Genomic DNA, 23,981 nt, shown 5'->3' on the forward strand with positions numbered 1-23,981 from the left:
TGTTTTTCAAAGAAGTAGTTCGTATGCATGGTTTTTAAAAATCATTTACTTCAAATAGGAATACAAAATTTTTTAGTCATTTCTGGAGAACTTTATGGTCTAAACTGGGCATTAAATTACAATATAGTAGTGCATATCATTTTCAAACAAATGGTCAAACTGAAGTAGTTAATCGATCATTGGGTAATCTATTGAGGTGTTTAGTTGGAGAGAAACTCTCTCAGTGGGATATAATTATTTCTCAAGCTGAATTTGCTTACAATAGTTCCATTACTAGATCCACTAAAAAATCACCCTTTGAGAGTATATATGACCATCCTATTTTCCACTACCTTGATAGAACCCCAATACCATATAATGGAAGAAATAGTGCTGATGTTGAAACCTTTGTTCAAATAATTCACCAAGTGCACCAAGAGATTCTTAAAAAGCTGTAGGTATTTACAAATAAATATAAGGAAGTAGCAAACCAACACCACAGGGAGAAAGATTTTGCCAAGTTGGAAAGTAATGCTTATTTGTTAAAACTTCCACCTGAGATGTCTACTTCACCGATCTTCAGTGTTGTCGATTTGTTCACATATCATGGAGGCCCAATGCAACCAACAGATGTTAGCTCACTACCTTTTGAGACATCCACTGACCAGATTGATGATATACTTGATGTTCGTAAGACCAAAACACGATCGGGTACACACCGACAATGTTTGGTTCGATGGAAAGATCGCTACAGTTCTGACACTAGCTGAATTACAGAAGATGAATTAAGGAGATTACAAAAAGATCTACACCAGGAGTATATGGAGGCTATGTCGTCAGAGTCGAGATTTTTCCAACCCACAGGGAATTGATGTGGGCATCATCTTCAATTTGACCAAAATAAAATTGCTTTAAGTCCAATTTTGGTCTAATTGTTGATTTTTAATTCAAATAATCAATTGAATTAGTCAATTGATAGATATGGTAACCTATATACGGGGGATGTCCGTATTGAGTTATTACCTAAATTGGGTTACTCAATTTAAGTAAGGCTTAATCAATTAGGATCCTATTAGGAAATGAATTCCTATTAGAATCTCAATTGATAGTTATGGTAAACTTATATGTGGGGGATGTCCACATTGATTTATTACCTAAATTGGGTTAGTCAATTTACGTAAGATGATCAATTAGAGTCCTATTAAATTGATGTGGGCATCATCTTCAATTTGACCAAAATAAATTTGCTTAAGTCCAATTTTGGTCTAATTGTTGATTTTTAATTCAAATAATTAATTGAATTAGTCAATTGATAGATATGGTAGCCTATATGCGGGGGATGTCCGTATTGAGTTATTACCTAAATTGGGTTACTCAATTTAGGTAAGGCTTAATCAATTAGAATCCTATTAGAATCTCAATTGATAGTTATGATAAGCTTATATGTAGGGGATGTCCACATTGATTTATTACATAAATTGGGTTAGTCAATTTACGTAAGATGATCAATTAGAGTCCTATTAGGAAATAAGTTTCGATTAGAATCAGTTAGAATCAAAGTTGTTAACCTATTTAAGGGTTATTGCATGAGAAAGAAGGACAAGTTGGAATAAGATTTATTTGAGATCTCTCACTTTCTCCCCTGTGGTCTTCTTCTTCTCTCTCTCTCTTTCTTTCTTTCTCTCCCTTTCTCCTACTATATCTTAAGATTCTTCTCTAATCTCTTCTACTTCCCTTCTAATCCTCTCTCTTTCTTTAATCTCTACTTTTTCGTTGGTTACTGCTACTGTCCAAAAGATTCCAGTAGTGAAAGAGAATCTTTGGATGCCCGGACGTGAAGAGGACTTGATTTCAAAGTAAAAGCACTACTATTCCATTTATTAGTAAACCTAAAATCTAAAGTCTTTCCTTACACCATATTTTAGGCCTTTCTACTATCAACGTACATATTTGAGAGTTGAGGAAGCTACTGCCTTATCTGAATGGTTTTCTCTCCTTCCATCTAGTAGTGATCCGTTTAATCAATTAACTTCTTATCAGTTATTGCTTACTATATTTTACTTTAGTTACTTATTTGAGTCGATTGTTCTCCAAAACATTGCATTTATACTAGATTTGCATCACCGACCCAATAGTGCTACAATATTGCCACCTAATATCGGTATCATATGACTTCTCTTTTAAAGCCATTGATATTTTAACTTTGTAACTAAAAAACATAAACAAAAATTAAAATAAAATATAAAATAATTTAAAATTTATGAAAATAAAACCCTAAATTTTTTTCTTTTTTTTTTCTTTACTTCTTTCCAGTTTCCAGTTTCGAAACCTCTCTACCTCTCTCAACCTCTTAGTTCCCAGCAGCAGCAGGTGTGCAATAGCAACACCCTGCTACTGGTGCTGCTGCTAAGTGCAATGAAAAAAAAAAACAAGAAAGAAAGGAATTAGAAATTGAAAAAAAAAATCACCTAAGGTCACCAGAGGTCGAGGTCATCGGATTTTCGTCGGAGAACATTGCCGGAGGTCGAGGTCACCAGAGATCTACTCAGTCACCGGTGGCTGGAGGGACATCAATTATTAATGCTCCCCGAGTCAGATCTGGGTCGAATCCGACCCGTTCTCACCCGTTTCGGTCGGAATCAGCTGAAACCCCAACCGAATCCCAAAGCATAGTAAATGGCTATAAAAGTGCTTTTAATATTTTTTTCCAAGGTTTAACAAAATGTTTGTCCTCAAACACAAGTATATAAGCATAGACGCACATATATCGCATATTGTTTATACATATACAATATACACATGAACAATAACCAATACCCAATTTGAAAGAATAGGAAGTTTGTATGCTAGTTGGATCACCCAGAGTACTTCACAAACTTGGTGTGGCTCACTGTCACTAATAGTATAATTTGCAACTATTTCAAGTCGCCGAAACAAAATGATGTCGTAACAAGAGCAAGCTGGCTATGTCCTCAAATCCTCGCTAAATGCTACCTTCTGATAGACGTATATTTTTATAATTGTGCATTAACATATACTACAAAATTTGCTCAATTAAAGATACAAGGGACAATATGCAGATTGTCACTGACTACTGAGCATTAGGAAATATTCATGTGAAGATGACCATAGAGTATTCAATGGAGTACCTTCTAATAAACATAGATTTCTATTTCTATTATTTTTAATACTTCTTTGGCTTAGGAATACTTAGTATAGAAATAACATTATAATAAGGAGCAGACAATCAGAAGTGGATAATTTAAATTTCAGAGGTCGCCCAAAAATATCAAGCATGACAGTGCTGAAGTCTAAATTAGATAGATGAGAAAAGAAATTAGTCACCTGAGCATGTGAGTGGAGAAATAATTCGTCATCTTCACGGCAAAATGTGCCTATATTGCGTACCTCAACAAAATTGCCTGAATCCCTAATTTGTAGAATATGTATTGTTTGGTACCGAAGGGACACAATACATAGCAGATCCTCATACAGAAAAGCCCCCATGCTATGTGCCAGATTGACAAAGTCATTGTGAAATGACTTTTCATCTAGTACTACTCCATCTTCTAGTCTGGTAAGAGAGAAGTAGATACACAAGGAAAGGAAGAAATAAGAGATATTACAATAGTATTTATAATATCTGTATTATATCGCACTTCTCACAAAAGTAAACCTACCTCACAAGATAAAATGTTATTTTCTCTATTGAAGGTACTCCATGAATTGCACCCTCACTGTCAGGCGCTTCATGGCTTTGAGCAGTTGACGTTGCAAACAAACCAAATTTGTGACTCTCCATATAAAGAAAAAAGTCTTTACAAATGAACTCATTGCTAGATGCAAGAGAAACACAATAGAGCTGGCTGAAGAAGCTATCAAACCTCCTTGCTTTCTGGGGCAGATTATCAGAATCACAGTCTTCTTCCTTGCACGAAAATGATAACCATGTGGGTCTGTAAACAATCAGATCCTGGTGATTCTGACCAAAACTCACAAGGTACTGACCATCATCTGTGAACTTGCGAAAGGAATGGTCTGGGCAGTCAATATCATATATTGTATAACTCGGACACAAATTCTCGTAAAATTGTCTGGCAGCATTAACCTGTCAACAAAAAGCAGAGAAAGCTAAATCTTGTCCAGACATACTATAACTAATAGTGAAACATGAAAAGAAAAAGTCTTGCATCACTATGGTGCTAACTGCATCTCAACAAGTGGTCAATTTTAAACCAAAACAACCAGACAGTTTACTGAATATCATAGCCTTGACGGTCCATTTGAAGCTCATTCATTGAACAATAACAAATAATAGGATTTTTTTAAGAAATCAACATATGCTCGAGAAACTAACCATACATACCAAGATAGTTATACCGGTAGTGGTACGGCACCTAGCACGAGGTGTGCCAATGGCACACCCCTATGCCAAGCCATGCGGACTTGATGTGAACCAGATCTGGTTGGACCACATCATGGACCATTAGACTCATTGGGTCAAGTTGGTTATCTTAACTTAATCGATTTCTATTTTAATTGAGTCAATTTCTGCTTCAACGTGTCATGACTTAAGTTTTTTAATTAGTTGGTTGGGCTTCTTTAATTAGCCTCTCTTTTAAATATGTGGAGTGTAACCAGATTAAGGTATGCATGAATTAGCCTAGCCTCCTTCCATCCTCACCATCACGGCCTCTTGCCAATTTTCCATGACCTAGTTAGATCCTGATTTCACAACAGATAGAGTCCAAATATGAGAAGGTCCAAATTCACGAAGCGAATCTAACCAGTTTTGTAATTTTTCGACGACGTACGAATATCTGGCAAATATTATCCTAGGACTGCGCGGACCAAATATTCTGCAACTACACTACATTGACCCTCTGAGATCGAGTTCGTAACACAAATGCATGCCAAGCCGTGCCAATCCGGTATTGGTGCATGTTGACCCATGCCGATGTAGTGCCCATTTTTTTAAAATTTTTTACTATTCCTATTAATCATTATCATTCAACTTTAGTATTATTATTATGCCGACAAATGAAATCATCATCAATATTTAAAGATTATCAACAGTATTCGATACAACATTCTCATGGAATTCTTGCACTGGCAAATAAAATCTTTAATCCTCTCTGTCATTTTACGTTCAATTAAAAATTAATTTTCATTATTGAACTATTATCAATTAATATTATGTGTTGATTGTTATTATGTATTCATTTATATTATAGAGTATTCAATCATATTACAGAGCATTCAATTATTAATATTTATTTTAATGAATGTTTTTAATTATATTATGTGATGAAATATTTATATTTGACTATTGCTATACTTTTAATAAAATATGTTATTTATAAAAATAATCTAAAGATAAAAGACTGGAACATAAGTTTTAATATATATATATATATATATATTCAAAACAAAAAATTGATATGCCGAAGACCCAAATATCTTTAAATATCCTAAAATTTTATCAAAAACATATTAAAGGGGTATTAGTACCACGCAGGGGCATGCCGATCATGGCACGACACAGCCATCGTTGCATAGTACCCTTAACTAAGCAAGAAACTTTTGAACTGTATTATGCATTAAAAAATTTAGGTATGCACTACCAACAAATATCAATCTTAGCTGGTTCCACCCAACAGATAATTCAAAACATTGGAGGTATAATTATAAGAAAAAGATCTATACAATTCTTGATGTGGGTAATATCTTCAATTTGACCAAAATAGAATTACGTGAATCCAATTTTGGTCTAATTGTTGATTTTTAATTCAAATAATCAATTGAATTAGTCAATTGACAGATATGGTAGCCTATATGCGGGGAATGTCCGCATTGAGTTATTACCTAAATTAGGTTAGTCAATTTAGGTAAGACTTAATCAATTAGGATCCTATTAGGAAATAAATTCCTATTAGAATCTCAATTGATAGTTATGGTAAGCTTATATGTGAGAGATGTCCACATTGATTTATTACCTAAATTGGGTTAGTCAATTTAGGTAAGATGATCAATTAGAATCCTATTAAGAAATAAGTTTCTATTAGAATCAGCTAGAATCAAAGTTGTTAACCCATTTAAGGGTTATTGCATGAGAAACAAGGACAAGTTGGAATAAGAATTATTTGAAATCTCTCATTTTCTCTCCTGCGGTCTTCTTCTCTCTCTCTCTTTCTCCCCCTTTCTCCTACTATATCTTAAGATTATTCTCTAATCTCTTCTACCTCCTCTCTAAACCTCTCTTCTTTTTCAATCTCTACTTTTTCATTGGTTACTGCTGCTGTCCAGAAGATTCCAGTAGTGAAAGAGAATCTTTGGGTGCCCGGACGTGAAGAGAAGGACTTGGTTTCAAAGTAAAAGCACTACTATTTCATTTATTGGTAAACCTAAACTCTAAAGTCTTTCCTTACACCATATTTTAAGCCTTTTTACTATCAACGTACATATTTGAAAGTTGAGGAAGTTACTGCCTTATCTGAGTGGTTTTCTCTCCTTTCATCTAGTAGTGATCCTTTTAATCAATTAACTTCTTATCAGTTATTGCTTACTATATATTACTTTAGTTACCTGTTTGGGTCGATTGTTCTCCAAAACATTGCATTCATACTAGATTTGCATCAATTCTCTATTCTCATATTTAGTGTAGTTAGAAGAAAACAATCTTCTTTTGTCTTTGTTGAGGTTTATTACTTAATTTGGTTAATAAGAAGTTAAGAACACCCTAGATGCTTATTATAAGGTTATCTTAAATTTTTTGGAGTGCAGAGAAATCATTGTTCCTTTTCTAAGCTTAAACATGATAGCCAAGAGAAGGATTACATAAGCCCAAAGTATTAGGTTGATAGGTGAGAAAATGGTGGAAAGCTTGTACGAATTAAAATAACTCCATATGTGGAAGGAATATTACAGAATCAACAACTTGTCACAAAGCTTAGCATATATAATTGTGAAGTAGAAAATATTAACATATTATGATTTACACAATACAAATGATATATTTGTCATGTGGATTAACACACTAACAATAGAAGTTCTCACACATAAATGACATGTGTGCTTAATAAAGAAAATAGACACCCATTTAATTTGGAAAAGGAAAATGAAACAATAGTTGATGTTCCACTTAAAGACAACAGTACAAAGACCCAGCATGTGAAAAGAAGACTCCCATCCATGGAAGGGCTTCAGTAGGAAGAGGCCCTTCATCAAAATTGAGAGAGTTTTCAACACAATCAAAAAAATACTTCTAATAATACTTCTAATATTTGCAGGCTCATATGCCACAACTATGTGAGCTTAGGAGTAAAATCTGTGGGCTTAAAAATTTAGGTCTACAAATAAGAAGGAATAAATCCGTACACACCATTCTGTGTCAAATCATGACAAATTCATCCTCTCTCTCCCCCTCATCTTCCCTCTCTCCTATCTCATAATGAGCTATGGGCATGATTGATGAGAGACCTTAGAAAAAAATAATTCAACACCATCTTCCCTTCGCTTCCACTCTCAATTACGACCCGCCAACCACACTGTGTTAAAGGGTATGATAAGATTACGACCCACTAACATCCTTACTGAACAAGGGTGAGTTTAGATGGAACAAACAAGGCATAGAATGCATTCAACAAGTTAAAGGTTGTCATGACATCCGTTCCCATTTTGGTGTTACTCGATTTTTCAAAAACATTCGTAGTCAAGTGTGACACTTTCGAGGTTAGCATTGGAGTGTGCTTATGTAAGAAGGTCGACCCATGGCCTACCTCAGTAAGGCTTTCTCACTCGAATCTCAAAAATTGCCTATATATAACCAGGAGATATTGGCTATTATTCATGCTATTATAAAGATGGCGCCCATATCTCATCGGTCGCCACGTCAGTATCTGTATTGATCAACGGAGTTTACCTTACCTTTTAGGTCGGCAAATGTATATACTGGCACAACAATAATGGGTATTCAAGCTACTTGAATACGACTATGAAACAGTGTGTTAAAAAAAGGAATGGAAAGTCAAACTGCAAATGCGCTATCGCGACAATTCAATACAAGCGAGCTAGCAACTTGCTTGAACAACTTGAATCCAGAGTAGACCGAGTGATCTGAGGATTCTCAAATAAAGATTGTGTTTCACCTTGAGGCAAAGTGGACGGAAGCGTTGTGGATTGATACAATCCATGTTTGATTTGAGTCCAAGTGAGAAATTAGTCTAAATCCCTAAATTGTAGAAAATTTCAATTTGCACAATTTTGAAAAAATACTCATAAGATAGTTATGCAATGTCTAAATAATATGAAACCAGATAGATTACATCGATGTCATCATAATCTACAACTTTTGTGTTTAGACTTTCTTTAGATTCAGACTTTACCTAGAGCAAAATAGAGTTATAATCCAAGGAAAAGTTAGAGAACAGTTTAGATAATTTTAATTATTTATTTATTATTCGGTTTATGACTCTTTTATTTTATTCTTCATAAATAGGGTATTATGGCTTGTGTCTTAAACATACTTATCTAAATGAATTAATCTTTCTCGATCTCTCTACCTCTCCTTTCTCTAGCTTTCACTCTATCATCTAGTAAATTTTTAACCCTTATTGCCCTCTCCTCTTAACAGTTTTTCCTTCACCGCGACGATACTCTTTCTCACCATGCGTAATCCTACCAAATCTATTATTACCCACATTCCATCATCATCTGCATCAACCTTAGCCCATATTTATCTACCATCTATCAAATAAAAACTCTAGATTCAATGTGTACCGGTTCCAAAAGGATAGCGAGAGACTTATTTGTTGTCTAGGGCTGATTTGATTACGCTCCTTACTTAGGTCATATCACCTTTAGTACATATTTCCTATATGGTGCATCATCATCTATATGATATGATAGGTGTACTTAGTAGTGTGGGAAAAGAATTTCCGAAATTTCAAAATTTCAATTTTTGGCTCTCACCTTTTTGTTAGAATCCCAACAAATCCCCTTTTTTCTGAACTTTCAACCAAATTTCATTTTTCTTCTTCCCTACCATATTCCAAATTTCGGAATCCCCCCAAATCCACTCATCGTTTAACTAAACCCAATCCAACTATTATCCCCAATCCCAAACCCTCTCACTCAACCGAACCTTTACCCACTAACCCAAAATCAAAACCTATTAACCAAATATTTTAAACGCAACCCAATTCACTTAAACCCATTGGACAACCCAATTCACTTATACCAAAAACCCATTAGCCACTTCATCTTCATCCCTAATCTCCCCTCACCTTGATACCAAGCCCTTGCCATCCATCTTGCAGCCGCCCCACACCCGACAACACTGCCGATCTCCATCGATAATGACGTCGCCTTCTACTACCAATACCGCCATCAAAGCCTCGGTCTCCTGCCGCCTTATTCAAGCCACTCAACAACAACGCCGACGTCACCGCCACCCTCCCAATGTATAAAGCCACCTATGCAAACCTTTCTTTTATTCAAGTACAATTTATCTTCAAAAACAAAAAGAAAGAAAACTCTGCCTTCATCAATCAAGTTGATTAAACTCTATAGAATGCAAAGCTTTTTGAATATGAACACGGAAAACTCCTTCCAATAGTGGACAATTTTACGATTCTTATACGATCCGACCACGTGAGTTGAGTTAGTCGAGTCGAGTTAATTAGTTAGTTAGATTTACTTATTACTTTAAATTTTAAATAAATCGGATGTAAGCCCAATTAGATAAATTGAATTTGACCCGCTATGATCATATTCCTATAAATAGGAGAGGTCATAGATTAATTATCATCATGGAATGATTATTGAATTTAGCCAGTTTTATTAAATGCCTTTATCTTTTATTGTAACTGTTAAATTGTTTTTATCTTCATAGGAGTAGCTCGTAACCTTAGACCTATTCAAAACACCCAAACCCTAGTCACCATGTTTTCCCGCGAGCCACCTTAGTCACCATTATTTTTATTTTCATAGGAGTAGATTGTCCACTACCACCCTTGGCCATCTACCACCCTCCAATAACCGCTGCAACATTAGATAATCCGTTTCAACCGAAATGTGACCTTCCTCCATTATTTCATTTTTAATTTTTCACCCAGACCTTGGATTCATGTGAAATCAGAGCCAAAAGATCTCTACCTCATGAGCTACCACCCACAAAAATATCATAATTTTCTTGCATCCAGATCATTCCAGATCTGGTTCATAACAAATTCGTTATGCCTACAAAATAGCTCACCATTTTATCATAAGGGAATCAAGTTGATCAAGCTCTCTATATAAGGCACAGCATTTTGAATATGAACAGCGAAAACTCCTTCCAACAATGGGCAATTTCATGATTCGTTCTGCCTACACAATAGCTCATAAAAGTTCATTATAAGGGAACGACTAATCTATCTTTATCTTTCCGTTCCTATTTGGTACCGGACTCCTGCTAAAAACCAATGCGCGTACATTATTCACCAAAATCGTAGTGAATGTTCTCCAGGCCAACAATGAACCATCGATTTGGCACGATTAGGAGTAAATTTACAGGATCAACCCATTTCCATGTGTCGTGGATATCAACAATCCTATCTGAAAACATCAGGAACTCCAAATCCGAATGGGAGAGAGGGAAAAGAAAAGTGCATCAATCTTGGCGCACCCTCTGAATAAATTACTCAGGAAAACTTGAGATCTCAAATGCGTTTAGCATGCGTCAGAACGAATAAGTGCATGTAAAAGGACCCAAATTACAGAATCATAACAGAGTAAGTATCAAACAAGCAATAAAGACAACGGTAAGCAATAGAAGTGCAGATGGACAAAATACAATAACTAAATGAGAAAGAGAGAACAAAGCGTACACTGGTGCCAGGGCGCGGAGTGAGAATCTGGCGCTCGAAAACCCTGGCAGCGACGTTATTGCTCCGAAACATAACTACGATGGACGGAACCAAGACGGGAAAGGGCACTCATCCTTCTCCACCATCGCGAAGAAGACTGGGATCTAACACTCGGATAGGAGCGCAGCAAAAGCAGGAAAGAAGGGGAAGAGTTTTTCTGTTTCTCAGGCTTGTAGACGTGGTAAAGATTTTAGAATTTTCGAACGCTGCACCACCATCTCCTAGTTACAGGCAAGGTTTGTGAGGCTGGCGAAACGACACGCGGTCCGAGCGCACCAGTGATCTCACATTCAAGTTCGTCCACAGTGCCTTCCTGACTGTGCCATCACACGATGGCCGCGAATCGGCGTCCTTATCTCCTAAATTGTTCCTCGAAAAAAAATCTCCGAAATTGTTCCTCGAAAAAGATATCCTAAATTGCCCCCTTTCTCCAGAAAGAAACAGAAAAAAAAAATTTACCAGATAAACCTGAGATATGTTTGATGTAGCAATTTTTTTCACGTTTCATGTTTCTATTGCAAGATCATCCAATTTTCACTGTTTTCTAGTCAGATTACACTTGCATTCTTTTTGAGTGGGAGTGAGAAAGTTTTGATACTCAAATATTAACCTTAAATATTATTGAATAAGTATATTTTTTTATAACAATAGATTAAAATTATAATGTTATGAATCGGCTTGATCCGATCCGTAACTATTCTAGATTAGATTGAGGATGTCACTTTCGAAGGAACCTGCGGATAATCTAACTACTAAATCTTCGTGAATTTTGAATATATTGTCACCCTTAAAAAGAGCTTTCCAGCAAATCTAAGATCGCAGGATTTGAATGGCTAGAACTTGAGATATCGGCCGAACAATGGACGAAAGTCAGATAAACTCTAGCTCGATGGTCCTTCAATGGCTAGATGTGTGCTAGGTTAATTTCTTCGTGTGAAGTGGGAAAAGTTGTTGTAAAGGAAGGGGATTAGGAGTTAGAGGAAGCCGACCAAAGACTTGGGCAATGGAAGAAAGGAGGTGGGACAGGGCACCAATAACTAGAGTAAGTAGAGAAGAAGATAAAGACACAACGCCATTTTCAATTATTAAATTCAACTCCAATTAGGATTTTCTCAATATATTTATAGAGGCTCACCATAAGGACCCATCAACTAAGTTAGAAAACCCTAATAAACTAACAATTTTCACCACGATGCATTTGAACACGAAATTACAATTCTCTGTCATTACGAACGTGTGTAGGTGTTCAAACGATCGCGTTCTAATAACCTGATTTCGTTCGAATGCGTAATTTGCGTTCTCTGTTTTTATGAATGCGTGCAGGCGTTCGCATAACCCATTCAAATACCCCTCGGCAAAAATCCTTTTATTTCTTCAAACAAAAATCAACTAGACAAACAGGTTCATCCCAATAAATCCAATGTCGCGAGTGGAGCTAATATGGACCGAGTCGTATCATATAACATATGTTCATATTGTGGATTAGTCTGTGAATACTCGAAAATATGTGGATTAATGGGATGAGGGTTGTGGCATGGTGATGATGGAGCAATATGGGGAATTTATGCAGGCTGTCATCCACATACTTAGATGCTAGCCTAAATTTTAAAAACATTTAATTTAACCTTGATACAAAATATTCCTAACATCGGTCGCTTGAATGGGTCGCTGGGCGTTCAAAAGCATCATCGAAACTCCAATTGTTGTGCTCTTTGGTTTGAGCATTGTGAGCTCATTCAAATCCATGCCCAAGAGCCTTTATCCTACCAAGAAGGTTATGTGGTCGAATGGCCTATTAGAGCATCTGAATGCTATAACCCGAAGTCCCCAAATATTACTGTAAACGGAAGAAAATTTACCTAGGATAATTAGGCTTGACCTAGCGAGCCCCAAGTTCAGTAAAGTGGTCTGCTTGGATCTAAACCACAACATTCCACTATACTTCCATTCACTTTGCCCTCAAAGTGGAAAATCAGAGAAAATCGATCCTTAAATTCTACCCCTAGCGGTTGTACCATTCCACTAGTACTTCAGTTATCTATGTATCATTCTGTCTAGTCTGCCTCTTAGCTAAAATCACCACAGGTTTGGGCTTGATTTTGGTCTGGTTTTCAGATTAGATAAGCTTGTGGCCATAGGCTCAGTCAGTCTAACCCAAGCCATCAATCTTGAGACATGAAACACTAGGTGAATTCTTGACTCCTTAGGTAGGTTCAGCCGGTATGCTACAAATCCAATTCACTCTAAGACTTAGTTTGGTCCAAAATAGCTATGTGCACTGTACTACCTATATGGTTCAAGATAGATGCAAACTCAATTGCTGACTTGAAAGTTATAACAACCCAACCTAAAAAAATTTAAGGCATGACACGATCGGTAGATGAGAAAACTTCTCTCTAGATCCCTCTCTTTTGGGCTCTCTCGCTCTTGCTGATGTTGGCCTACCGCTATAGTCGCCACTACAAGGTGAGCTCTCTCTTCTTTTCCCTCCTATCTTTCTCTCTCTCAGATTTGTCAGCCCCTCCTCCTCTCTTCTCTCTCCTCTCTTCTCTCTCCTCTCTCTCTCTCTCTCTCTCAAGTTAGCTAGAGTTAAGCTTTCGATGAGAGGTCAGTCATTAGCTGGCCAGTAACGGTGTTCTAAACCGATCGGGAGTGTGATGAGCATTTCACCCCTGGTCATTGGTGTTCTAAACCGATTAGGAGTGTGATGCTTATTGATGGTTCTAAGGAGGATGATGAGATTGATGATGATAGAGAGTGTCCAGAGGAGACCCATGAGGAGACCGTTGTGGAGGACATGGAGGAAGATATTCAAGCTAAAATATCGATGCATGCATATTTGGGTACATTCGCGCCGAGGACGTTACGGGTAGACGGACTTGTTAGAAAATATTGTGTGCACATCCTCATCGATTCAGAGAGTACACACAACTTTCTAGACGAGAAGTTAGCGAGGAGATTGGGTTTGGATGCCGAACCAACTACGAAATTTGACATTGCTATTGGAGACGACACGAAACTTAGGGCAGAGAGCTTGTTTCGCCGAGTTAGTATACGGGTGTAAGGACATGACATCATTGTGGACTTGTATCCGTTGGCGTTGCGAGGAGAAGACATTGTTCTTGGTGCTCAGTGGTTACAGAGTTTGGGACCCATCATATTTGATTTCTGGAGCATGTGCAGCTTGATGGTGTTCGGACTTCGTCGATTCCTACGATGTAGTCTATGGTGGGGTTGCTTAGTGCGTCTTATTTGGCCTATCTTCTTCAGTTAGGACCAGCAGGAGATGAGCCTCTAACGAGTTTAGGTACTACCATTGAATTATCTAATTTATTAGATAACTTTTCTGGACTGTATAATTGAATTATACAAAGATATTGCAAGTACATATATTTTTAATTATATTATTGTATATTTGATCCTTTAATGTTTTATATCAAAATAGATTAATTATTATATGCCTAATATATAATTAGAAAACCTGAGTCTTTAATAAATAAATATAATTTATAGTAACAAATCACAACTATATATATATATAATATAAATCCAATTATTTGATTAAACCTAATAAACCATTATATTTTAGTGGATTCTAATTAGATAAATGGCTAACATTATATCACATAAATATTTTTTAGATCCCAAACCTGTAATAACCTAAGTAGTAAAAAAAACAATAATAATAATAATAATTGCTAGGCACAAGACGACCGGCCACGCTATGGCCGACCTCGTGCCCAGCATGTCATGACAGTAGTGGAGGTGCCATGCACCTCCACTAAGCCACTTTTCTCCACGTCACGGTGACACATGGAGGTGGGACCTGGCCCACCAACCACTTTGTCGCCACCACGTGACCATCTCTCTCTCTCTAACTTTTTTCTCTTTCTCTTCCCCTCATTCTCTCGACCTCTCTCTCTCTCTAGCTCTCTCCCACTCTCTATCTCTCCCTCTAGTTCCCCAGCAGTTACTGACCGTTAGGAAGAGCAGCTGTCCTTCTATCCACTGGTGAGCCTTCCTTTCTATCCACTGGTGAGCCTTCCTTTCTATCCTTCTTTTTCTCTCTCTCTCTCTTTCTCTCTCTCTTTGGTTCTCTCGGTTTTCTCTCGGGACTGCTGGAGGTTTGAGCCACCAGTGAAAGGCCGACAGTTGAGTGGCCACCAACGGCCGTAACCCTCCCCTATGGCCAATGAAACATCCAAACCTTCAAATACACATGTATACCGCATGAATAAATCCTCCACGTAGTGAATCACATGACCTATCAGTAATATGTTGCCACAAGGCATATAGAAATATAGGTTTATACCATAAATGATCTCAAGCAAATATGAGTATAGATACAAGTTCTAGAGGCCACAACAAGCCTTCAAAGATACATATCTAAAATATAACTCCAATGTCCAAAATACAACTCCAATCATAACACCCTCGTAGGGGCTTAATACAACTAATAGAAATAACTCTAAATGAAGTAAAGGCAGCTACTCCTCGCTACCTGCACCTGCTTCCCCTAGCTTTAAAATGATGCAACCAAGAGGTAGTGAGCGCATAGCCCAACGAGTAGAATCCATACAATATATAACAATGAAGTCATAGGTGCATATTCTAATGCATGCCTATAGATCCTAACAATAGAATAAGCTTATTTAAATGACTTATAATAAGTTACTAAATCAATGCAACTGATATAGACTATATGGTACTATCCTTAAACATGCCAACCCCTAATCATATCAGGATAAATCTACACAAGTATAAAGCTTAATACAATCTCTTATTCATACAAATCTCAATCATAGCATTTATATGCTATGCTTAGGAGTAAAAAGAGTACTTTTCCTCATATTCACGCAAGTCAAGGAGGTTTAGTCAGAATATGCTCACCAAGGCATTAATCATGTTTTATCATAGCTCACCAAGCCATTTACCATATAATTTAGATATTCTCCAGAAATTATCCATCACATAACCATCTATTATCTCATAGATCGAGGAGGGATATATACATATTTAGCGATAATGTCACCCAAACATGCATGGCGACACTGCATGTGACTAGTTGTTTGTGACCATCATACTAAGGACCTCGATCGTAGGCCCATATCTCACTATCTCTAAATCATCACCGCTCTCAGTAGAATAGTCAAAAGCCCTCAACTCATTAGTGGACGCCATAACCCTATATTATCGAGTACCGACAGAGATATATCTCTGCCTCATAATCATGTTCTTACTATCATTATAATCTAATTTTTGACATATAGTGTAATTACTTGAATGCCACTCAGGTTAACAATCTCAGGTGTAGGCCACTAATAGTTTAAGTCATATACGATATATTCTACCTTTAACGCAGGCTGAGCGAATAGAAGGCACTTGCCTAGTCAGAACATGACTATTAATGATAAGTGAAAGTGGTGCAGTGTCTGCGGATGTAGAAGTCATGTCATAGTCATCATAGTTATTATATTCTATATGCACTATAGATATTTATGCAAGAGTATCTCATACTAAGATATATGTAAATCATAGTTACACTAATGTCTATGTTAACATTAATATTCCCATAACATCATAAAGAATATACTATCAATAACTGCACATGTCAAGATATATCATGGTATACTAAATACATGAATTAATACTAACATTCATACAATATTATGAAAAGTACACTATCAACAACTACACGTACTAGGATACATAATAGTTATACTAAATGCATGTGCTAACATTATCATTTTTATAACATTAGGAAAAGTATAATAGTAGTAATTACATTGTTCTAGACTCGTATAAACTCTACTCACCTAGGGGTCTCCACAGTACTCTAGTTTCCCTCAACTAGTCGGCTCCTCCGGAATCCCAAAATCCTCCTCGCGCAGTGTCAATCTTTTCATGCAAGGGGGTATAACTCATGGGCTGTAGTCCAAACCGCAGCCCACGGGCTCTATAGGCTGCAGTTTAGACCGCAGCGTACTAGCTTCATAGGCTACGATCTAAACCACAACCCACCAAGGGATGTGGGTGGGGGTTTGTTTAACCCCCACCCTCCCTCACCATCTCCTTCTAAGGGAAGGAGACGAAGGAGGGTGGAAAAGGCCCCAGTGCTATCGATGACCCACGTCATCGACAGCCTACCCTCGAGGTGGGTGGTTAACCAGAGGGAAAGGGAGGGGAAAGAGGAGGAGGAGAGCTCGGCTCGATGATGGCAGGGTGTAGCCCGAGCCACGATGGAGTCGCCGTTTGTCCTCCCCGCCTACGGGGGAGCGGGAGTAGCTCGCCCCGCGGCCATGGTGGCCGACAGGGCGGCAAGGAGCATTCCATGGCCGGAGGCTATGGAAGTCCCCCTCCCTTCACTAAAGGCCTGAAGCCCATCTAAGGGGGTTTCTCCCCCCCCCCCTTCCACCGAAGCTCTTGGACCGGCAGCTAGATGCGAAGTCGTCGGCTACCGAGGACTCCGATGACGGTGAGGGGGAGAGGTCAATTTGCTGAAATTTAACAAGGAGTAGGGGCTTACTGAGGGGCTCCCATAGCTAGCTTCGTCAGCTTTGGCGTCGGCAACACGAGAGGAGAGGGAGAGAGAGAGATGATGGGCTGGAGGGAAATAGAGGAGTGGTTGGTGGCATGCTCGGAAGGAGAAGAAGATAAAGAAGAAAGAGAGGACGGGGGTGGCAAGTTGGGACGCAGGGTCGATTTTTTTTATTTAATTTCTAGGTGTTACACCCACTCCCCTTCCCCTTTTCTTCTTCTTCTTCTTCGCCTTCATTTCTTTTCTCCTCTTGGGTAGCACCCTTGCTGCGCAAGGTGTTGGGCTCGGCCCAGCACCTGCTATGTTGAGGTGCTAGGCTAAGCCGAGCACTGTGTATAGTTTTTTAAAAATATAAATATATATATATATTATTGATTACTATTTAAATTATATTTGATTATGTTATTAGTTATTTAATTAGTTTAGTTAATCTAATGTATTCAATTTATATGAATTAAATCTAATTATATCATGTTTAGCAAAATACCTACAACATAAATTACTATATTAATCCTAGCTAGGTATAGTAATTATTAGGGTTATGTACGTATATTCTTGTGTAATTATTTGTAGTAACTTAATTCTTATTTTCTTAATTATCAAAGAGAATAATAGGCAGATAATTATGTTTCAAATACACTATTAGATAATATAATTATGATTAATAAATAACAAAACAAATATAGAAAGGAAGAGTATATTATTACAATAAGAATTTATCTTTTAGCCGAGTTAATTTTAATTAATAGAAATACTGACATTATATGTTATAAATAATTTTAGATTTCGACCCCTTGTTCAAGACCCCATGGACTTAGCTATCGAGGCCTGATCATTGTCATAGCAGTGTGAACGAGTGGTTGTTTGGTAAATACAGTGATGGTGAGTAGTCTTATCCCATAAATGCCTTTATCAAATTAGGATATATTATATAATTATGTATATGCATGTTTTGGCCTCTAATATGATTATATGACTTTATCTAAGGATGATTTTGGTCAAGCATATTTTGTTATGCATTTGATTAGGTTGATTTTGTTATGCATTTGATTAGGTTGATTTTATACCGAGATAATTGGAGATGATTATATTGTTATGATTTTATACCGAGATGATCTCTAGCATAAGTGTGCATATGATAGACTAGTAGGAGTATGCATGTGTTAGATACATGGTTAAATCCTACATTACATCATTTTTCTATTGGCTTCTTTACCACCTAAATTCCTGAGTTGCATGATCTATTGTAGTACTGGATATATACATATAATCTATCATATATAGGAAATCATAAAAATACATGTGTATGTGATGTGATATGATGGCTAGAAACGGTATCTGGTCCGGATTGGTATTGGACATACTCTTAGCGTATGGCAGAGTATGATGATGACTGATGATTGTACTCTTAACGTATGATAGGGTACAACTATCATTGATCACTCTTAGCATATGATAGAGTATGATTTTTTTCTAAGATACCCTTAGCGTATGGCAGGGTATGATTTATCTCCAAAAATACTCTTAGCGTATGACAGGGTATGCTCTGAGCTTATGGTATGATGTGTATCGAGTTTGAGGCCGGGTACCATAGTCCAGCATGGTAGATAATATTCAGAGTTGAGATGGATGACTGTGATAGTGAGAAATATGTGGATTATATCTGGCTTTGATATATATGATTATCTAATGGTTGACATACATCATCCATCATCATTGATGTGACTGGTATCACCGGATCATGATTGTTATACATTATATGTTGTTATATTCGGTGATGTTATATTATAATTTCATCGTGAGATATATTTTTGGTTGAGGATATAATATGCTCATTCATGAGAATTAATTTTATTTATGCATATGTCATCGGGGATATATATATACATGCTCATATATGGCATCATGTTTCTTTTGGATTCATATTATTCAGTATATGATTTACTCTCTATTTGACATCATTGATTCGGAGTAAGGTCTATTCACTAAGCCTTTAGCTCATGACTCTTTTTGTTTTTCTCTTTTCTAAAAACTCAAGTGAGCGAGTAGAGTAGGATACTCTCTTAGAGGTCTTACCAGTGAGTGAAGAGTAGAATATGGTTAATGTTATACGCAAGATGCGTTATGTTATATGGTGCATTCGTTGACATTTCAGAATGTCTTTACCTCTGTTTTATATTTTAGCAGGTGACTTTGTACTTGTTAAATTATATATATACTATTATTGTATATTTGTAATAGTGAAATACTCTTGATGACGTGTTGTGGCCTTTGTGGGGCCGTATTAGGAATTATCTGTATACTTTTGGTAGTCTTGAGTTATTTTTGGTTTAGACATTGTGGATAGAATTATAGTGTTAATACAGGTTTATTTGATTGTTGGCATTTAACTGAGTTATTAAGTGCCTTGCATGTGCCTTGCACGTGCCGTGTAGGCTCATGTCATGCACGTTTTTAAGGTTTGGGTGTTACAAAACCCCTTACCCCAGGGACCTTAATGGTGATGAGTTGACGCTTAGCTGACAGACGTGAATGATACATGTTATTGTGGTGATGAGTTGACACTTAGTAGTCTTACCCTCTAAACGTCTTTCTCAAATTAGGATATATTGTATTTATATGTACGCATTTTATTTTAGCCTTTAGCATGAATGTATGATCTTATATAAGATGATTATAGTTCAACATATTATTATTGTTTATTTATTAGGTTGATCTTGGGCATGAATATACAAATGATTTAAAAATAAATAGAGATAGATCTTATGCATATATTATTGGTTGAGTTGATTGTAGCATGAGCAGATATGTGATGGATATACTATTGGAGACTGCATTGCATCATATTTTCTTTGTCTTCTTTACCTCCTAAAGTTTATATGCATGACTTATTTCATTAGTTGTTTATTTTTAGAAAAACAAACTTTTTGTAGGTCGGGTTCGAATGCTAAAAAGGGCACGTTCGAACGCCTTTGTGAGCGCCATCAGTTCGCAAAAGCAGAGAACACAAAATATGCATTCAAACACGGCTAGGCGCGTTCGAATGCCTGCGTGCAAATGCCTGCATTAGTTCGCATCTATAAAGAACATTTTTTGTGCGTTCGAACGTGGTCGACCCCGTTTGAACACGATCAACGAGAGCCACTAGTATTAGGGTTAATAATTATTATTTTAGCTTGTTGGCTAGCCTCTATAAAGGTATGGATGACAGCCAAAATTATTATGATGAATGAATATTGATTTCTATCTTCCTCTATCCTCTCTCTAGTCTCTCTACTCTAATCTCCCTCCCCTCTCTTCACCAACCAGCCACCACATCTACTGTTGGCAAGGTCTCATCTATCTTCTAGTCTTCCTCATCTATTGAGTCCCCCCTTCTCCTTGGGATCTCGACCACTTCTCCCTCTTCATTTTTATCCCTTAAATTACATCAATCATCCACCCTCATCTCCATTATCATCTCCACTCGTCACCACTACCATCATCCACACTCTTGTATATTTTGATCCCAGTTATAGTCTGAATATGCAAAAGGCATAAATATTAAAAACGTATATCAGAAAGCTACATATCAAACACCCTTAGTTTCATAATTATATGATTACAGAAAAATATTTGGTGAATATTTTCCCTCGGTTGCGCGGACTACTTCCTACAACCGAACCAGATATTAAAGAGGACGTTCCTTCTCATATCATTAGTATTAGGGCTAGGCGAACTTCAAACCTCCGTTAATGGTGGAGACAAAGAAGATGGCCTTATCAAGGAGATCAATGGAGAGCACATCGACAAGGGAAGACTCAACCCACGAAAACCCTAACCGTGAGGCCGGTTTCCTTGGTGCGGCCACACTAGGACCAAGTCAACCAACGTCCATGGGTGTGAACATGGGCTTGGCAGATGAACTTATGGGCATATTCCAAATGTTGCTACATTGGGTGGATGCAATACAGAATAATCATAATGCCTTGAAGGAATATGTCATGAATCGATCAGCTTTATCATCTCCTCAACGAAAATCGGTGCCTCAAGAAGAACCGGCAGTGAAACCACACCAAACTGACGCCCAAAAGTCTAGGTACAATATGTTAATATTAATGAGCCTCTTTTACCAATTCCTATACATCATCCCCAACCTCCGATAGACAACTCGAGGCCAGCGGTTGTGGAACCCGAGAGGTGTGCGACACTGATACGTTTTGTCGATGAAATAGATTGGTACTTAGATGATAATGTTGATCCCTTCGGAGATGGTGATGGGCGTGTTCGAGGATTCAGAGAAGGAGAGCAACAAGCACAATGATTCAGACCTGAACTAAGGATCTTTCGCAAGCCTGATAATGCTATCCGGGGGAGAATCGCATGCTTGAACTTTCTAAAGTTCCAAGGCAGTGATCCAACGGATTGGGTGTTTCAAGTGAAGCAATACATTAATTATCAAGGGACAGTAGAGGACGCAAATGTACCAATGACAAGCTTTCACCTCCAAGGAACGGCGTTGCATTGGTATTGATTGGCCATTCGAGGTGGAGGATTTACCAGTTGGGCAGACTTTTGTAGGAGGGTTACGTGCAGATTTGGGATAGTGGCTTTTGAAAATTTTGCTACCACATTAAGTAAGATGGTTCATAGGACAACCGTGTTAGAGTACCACAGAATTTGAAAGAGTTAGTAGTTATTGTGAGCCACCTTAGCCTAAACTGACATTGATGAACACATTCAGTTCGAGGCTGCGGGAGGAGATTCAAACGAATGTCATGCTTTTTGTCCTACCACTCTCGAGGAGGCTTTTGAGAAGGCCGTGAGGATGGACCAAAAATACAAGGCTCTTAAAATGGCAGCGAAGGCAAGTTGGGGTAACCAAGATGGGTGGATTGCACCGAGAATGCTGACTGGAAATTCTGTAGGTCTAAAGGCAGCGGCTATTAGTATTGGGGCATGACCACCCTTGAGACCCTCTTCTGATGTTAGAGGAGGCACAAGACCCTCCGTTCGAACTCTCACACTACCTAGGTGGAGGAGCGAAGGGCAAAGGGGCTTTGCTTTTGATGTGTTGAACGTTTCACCCCTAGTCATCAGTGTTCCAAACCGATTAGGAGTGTGATGCTCATCGACGGTCTCAATGGGGATGATGAGGTTGTTGGTGATGGAGAGTATACAGAAGAGGTCCATAAGGAGGACGTGGAGGAGGGCGCGAAGGAAGATATCCAAGCTGAGATATCGATGCATGCATATTTGGGTACTTTCGCACTGAGGACATTTCGGGTGGATAGTGGGGCTATCTTGTGCGAGTGATTAAGTCTATCTCTTTTAGTTAGGACCAGTAGGAGATAAACCTCAAATGAGTCCAAGTACTATAATTAATTTGCCTAATTTATTGGATAAATTTTTTGCACTGTTTGAGGAGCCAAAGGAGTTGCCATCGAGGTAAATGGATCATCGCATAAAGATTATGCTCGGGGCTGCATCAACGAATGTGAGATTGTATCGGTACACACATGTGCAGAAGGAAGTTGTCTCTAAAATGGTGGCGGAGAAGTTAGAGCAAGGCCTTAGACAACCAAGCCATAGCTCTTACTCATCGCCTGTGTTATTGGTGCAGAATAAGGATGGGTCATGGTAATTTTTGTCAACTATCGAGCACTAAATGCTATCACCGTCAATGACTGGTATCCCATTTTGATCATTGAGGAGTTGTTGGACGAGCTTGCAAAGGTGACCATATTAAGCAAATTTGACTTGATGGTCGGGTATCATCAAATTAGAGTTCACCTGGTGGATATACACAAAACTGCATTTCGTACTTCGGACGGGCTTCGGGTGATGCCATTTGATCTCACCAATACTCCAGCTATCTTTAAAGGCCTCATGAATGATATTTTCGGCCTCTGCTGCCATAATATATCTTGGTATTATTTGACGATATTTTAGTGTACAGTAGGACTGAAATGGAGCATCAACAGTATTTAGTGACAATGACAATGGCGAGATCGCTACAGCCTTCGAAAAATTAAAAATAACAATGACAATGGCACCCGCTCTAGCTCTACCAGACTTCACCAAAGAGTTCGTTATGGAATGCGATGCGTCGGGAGTTGACATAGGAGTTGTACTAATGCAAGGAGGACGTTCCATAGCTTTTCTCAGGCTTTATCACAAAAATCCCAGCAATTATTGACCTACGAGAGGGAGATATTGGCAATTCTACATACGGTGACAAAGTGAAAGCTTTATTTGATCGGTAAGCGATTTATTATTTGAACTAATCAAAGGAGTCTTCCATACTTTATGGGACAATAAATTCAAACTTTGGCACAATAGAGATGGGTCACAAAATTATTGGGGTATGATTATGAAATTCAGTACAAGAAGGGGATGGAAAATAGAGCGGTGGATGCACTATTGCACCAACCCGATACCACCGAGCTCACATCCTTTTCTTCTTCCAATTTTTCTTTTCTTGATGAGCTGAGGTGTGCATATACATCTGACCCAGATATTATGAGATTGTTATAGGAGGTACTGGATGATCCGGAGTGTTATCCGAAGTTGGAGAA

The 23,981-nt window shown here is 37.8% G+C and overlaps 1 protein-coding gene across 10 annotated transcripts in view; it reads right to left on the reverse strand.

The window, feature by feature from the left end:
* LOC140770842 (light-mediated development protein DET1) overlaps nt 1-11,182 on the reverse strand; it is a 59,699-nt gene extending 48,517 nt beyond the window's left edge. For 3 of the 10 annotated variants that reach the window (XM_073112145.1, XM_073112141.1, XM_073112137.1), the window contains exons 1-3: nt 10,848-11,177; nt 3,660-4,087; nt 3,325-3,553 (exon numbers count right to left, since the gene is read on the reverse strand). In XM_073112145.1, the coding sequence (XP_072968246.1) occupies nt 3,325-3,553; nt 3,660-4,087; nt 10,848-10,919 (729 nt within the window). In that variant the 5' untranslated portion in view covers nt 10,920-11,177. Of the gene's footprint in view, nt 1-3,324; nt 3,554-3,659; nt 4,088-10,847 lie in introns of all 10 variants that reach the window. The other 7 variants (XM_073112140.1, XM_073112144.1, XR_012106066.1 and 4 more) reach the window with 7 other exon arrangements.
* Between the last annotated feature and the right edge of the window lie 12,799 nt (nt 11,183-23,981).

The sequence above is a fragment of the Typha angustifolia genome, chromosome 11 (assembly GCF_048772165.1).
Source record: "Typha angustifolia cultivar Huaian chromosome 11, ASM4877216v1, whole genome shotgun sequence".
NCBI lineage: Eukaryota > Viridiplantae > Streptophyta > Magnoliopsida > Poales > Typhaceae > Typha > Typha angustifolia.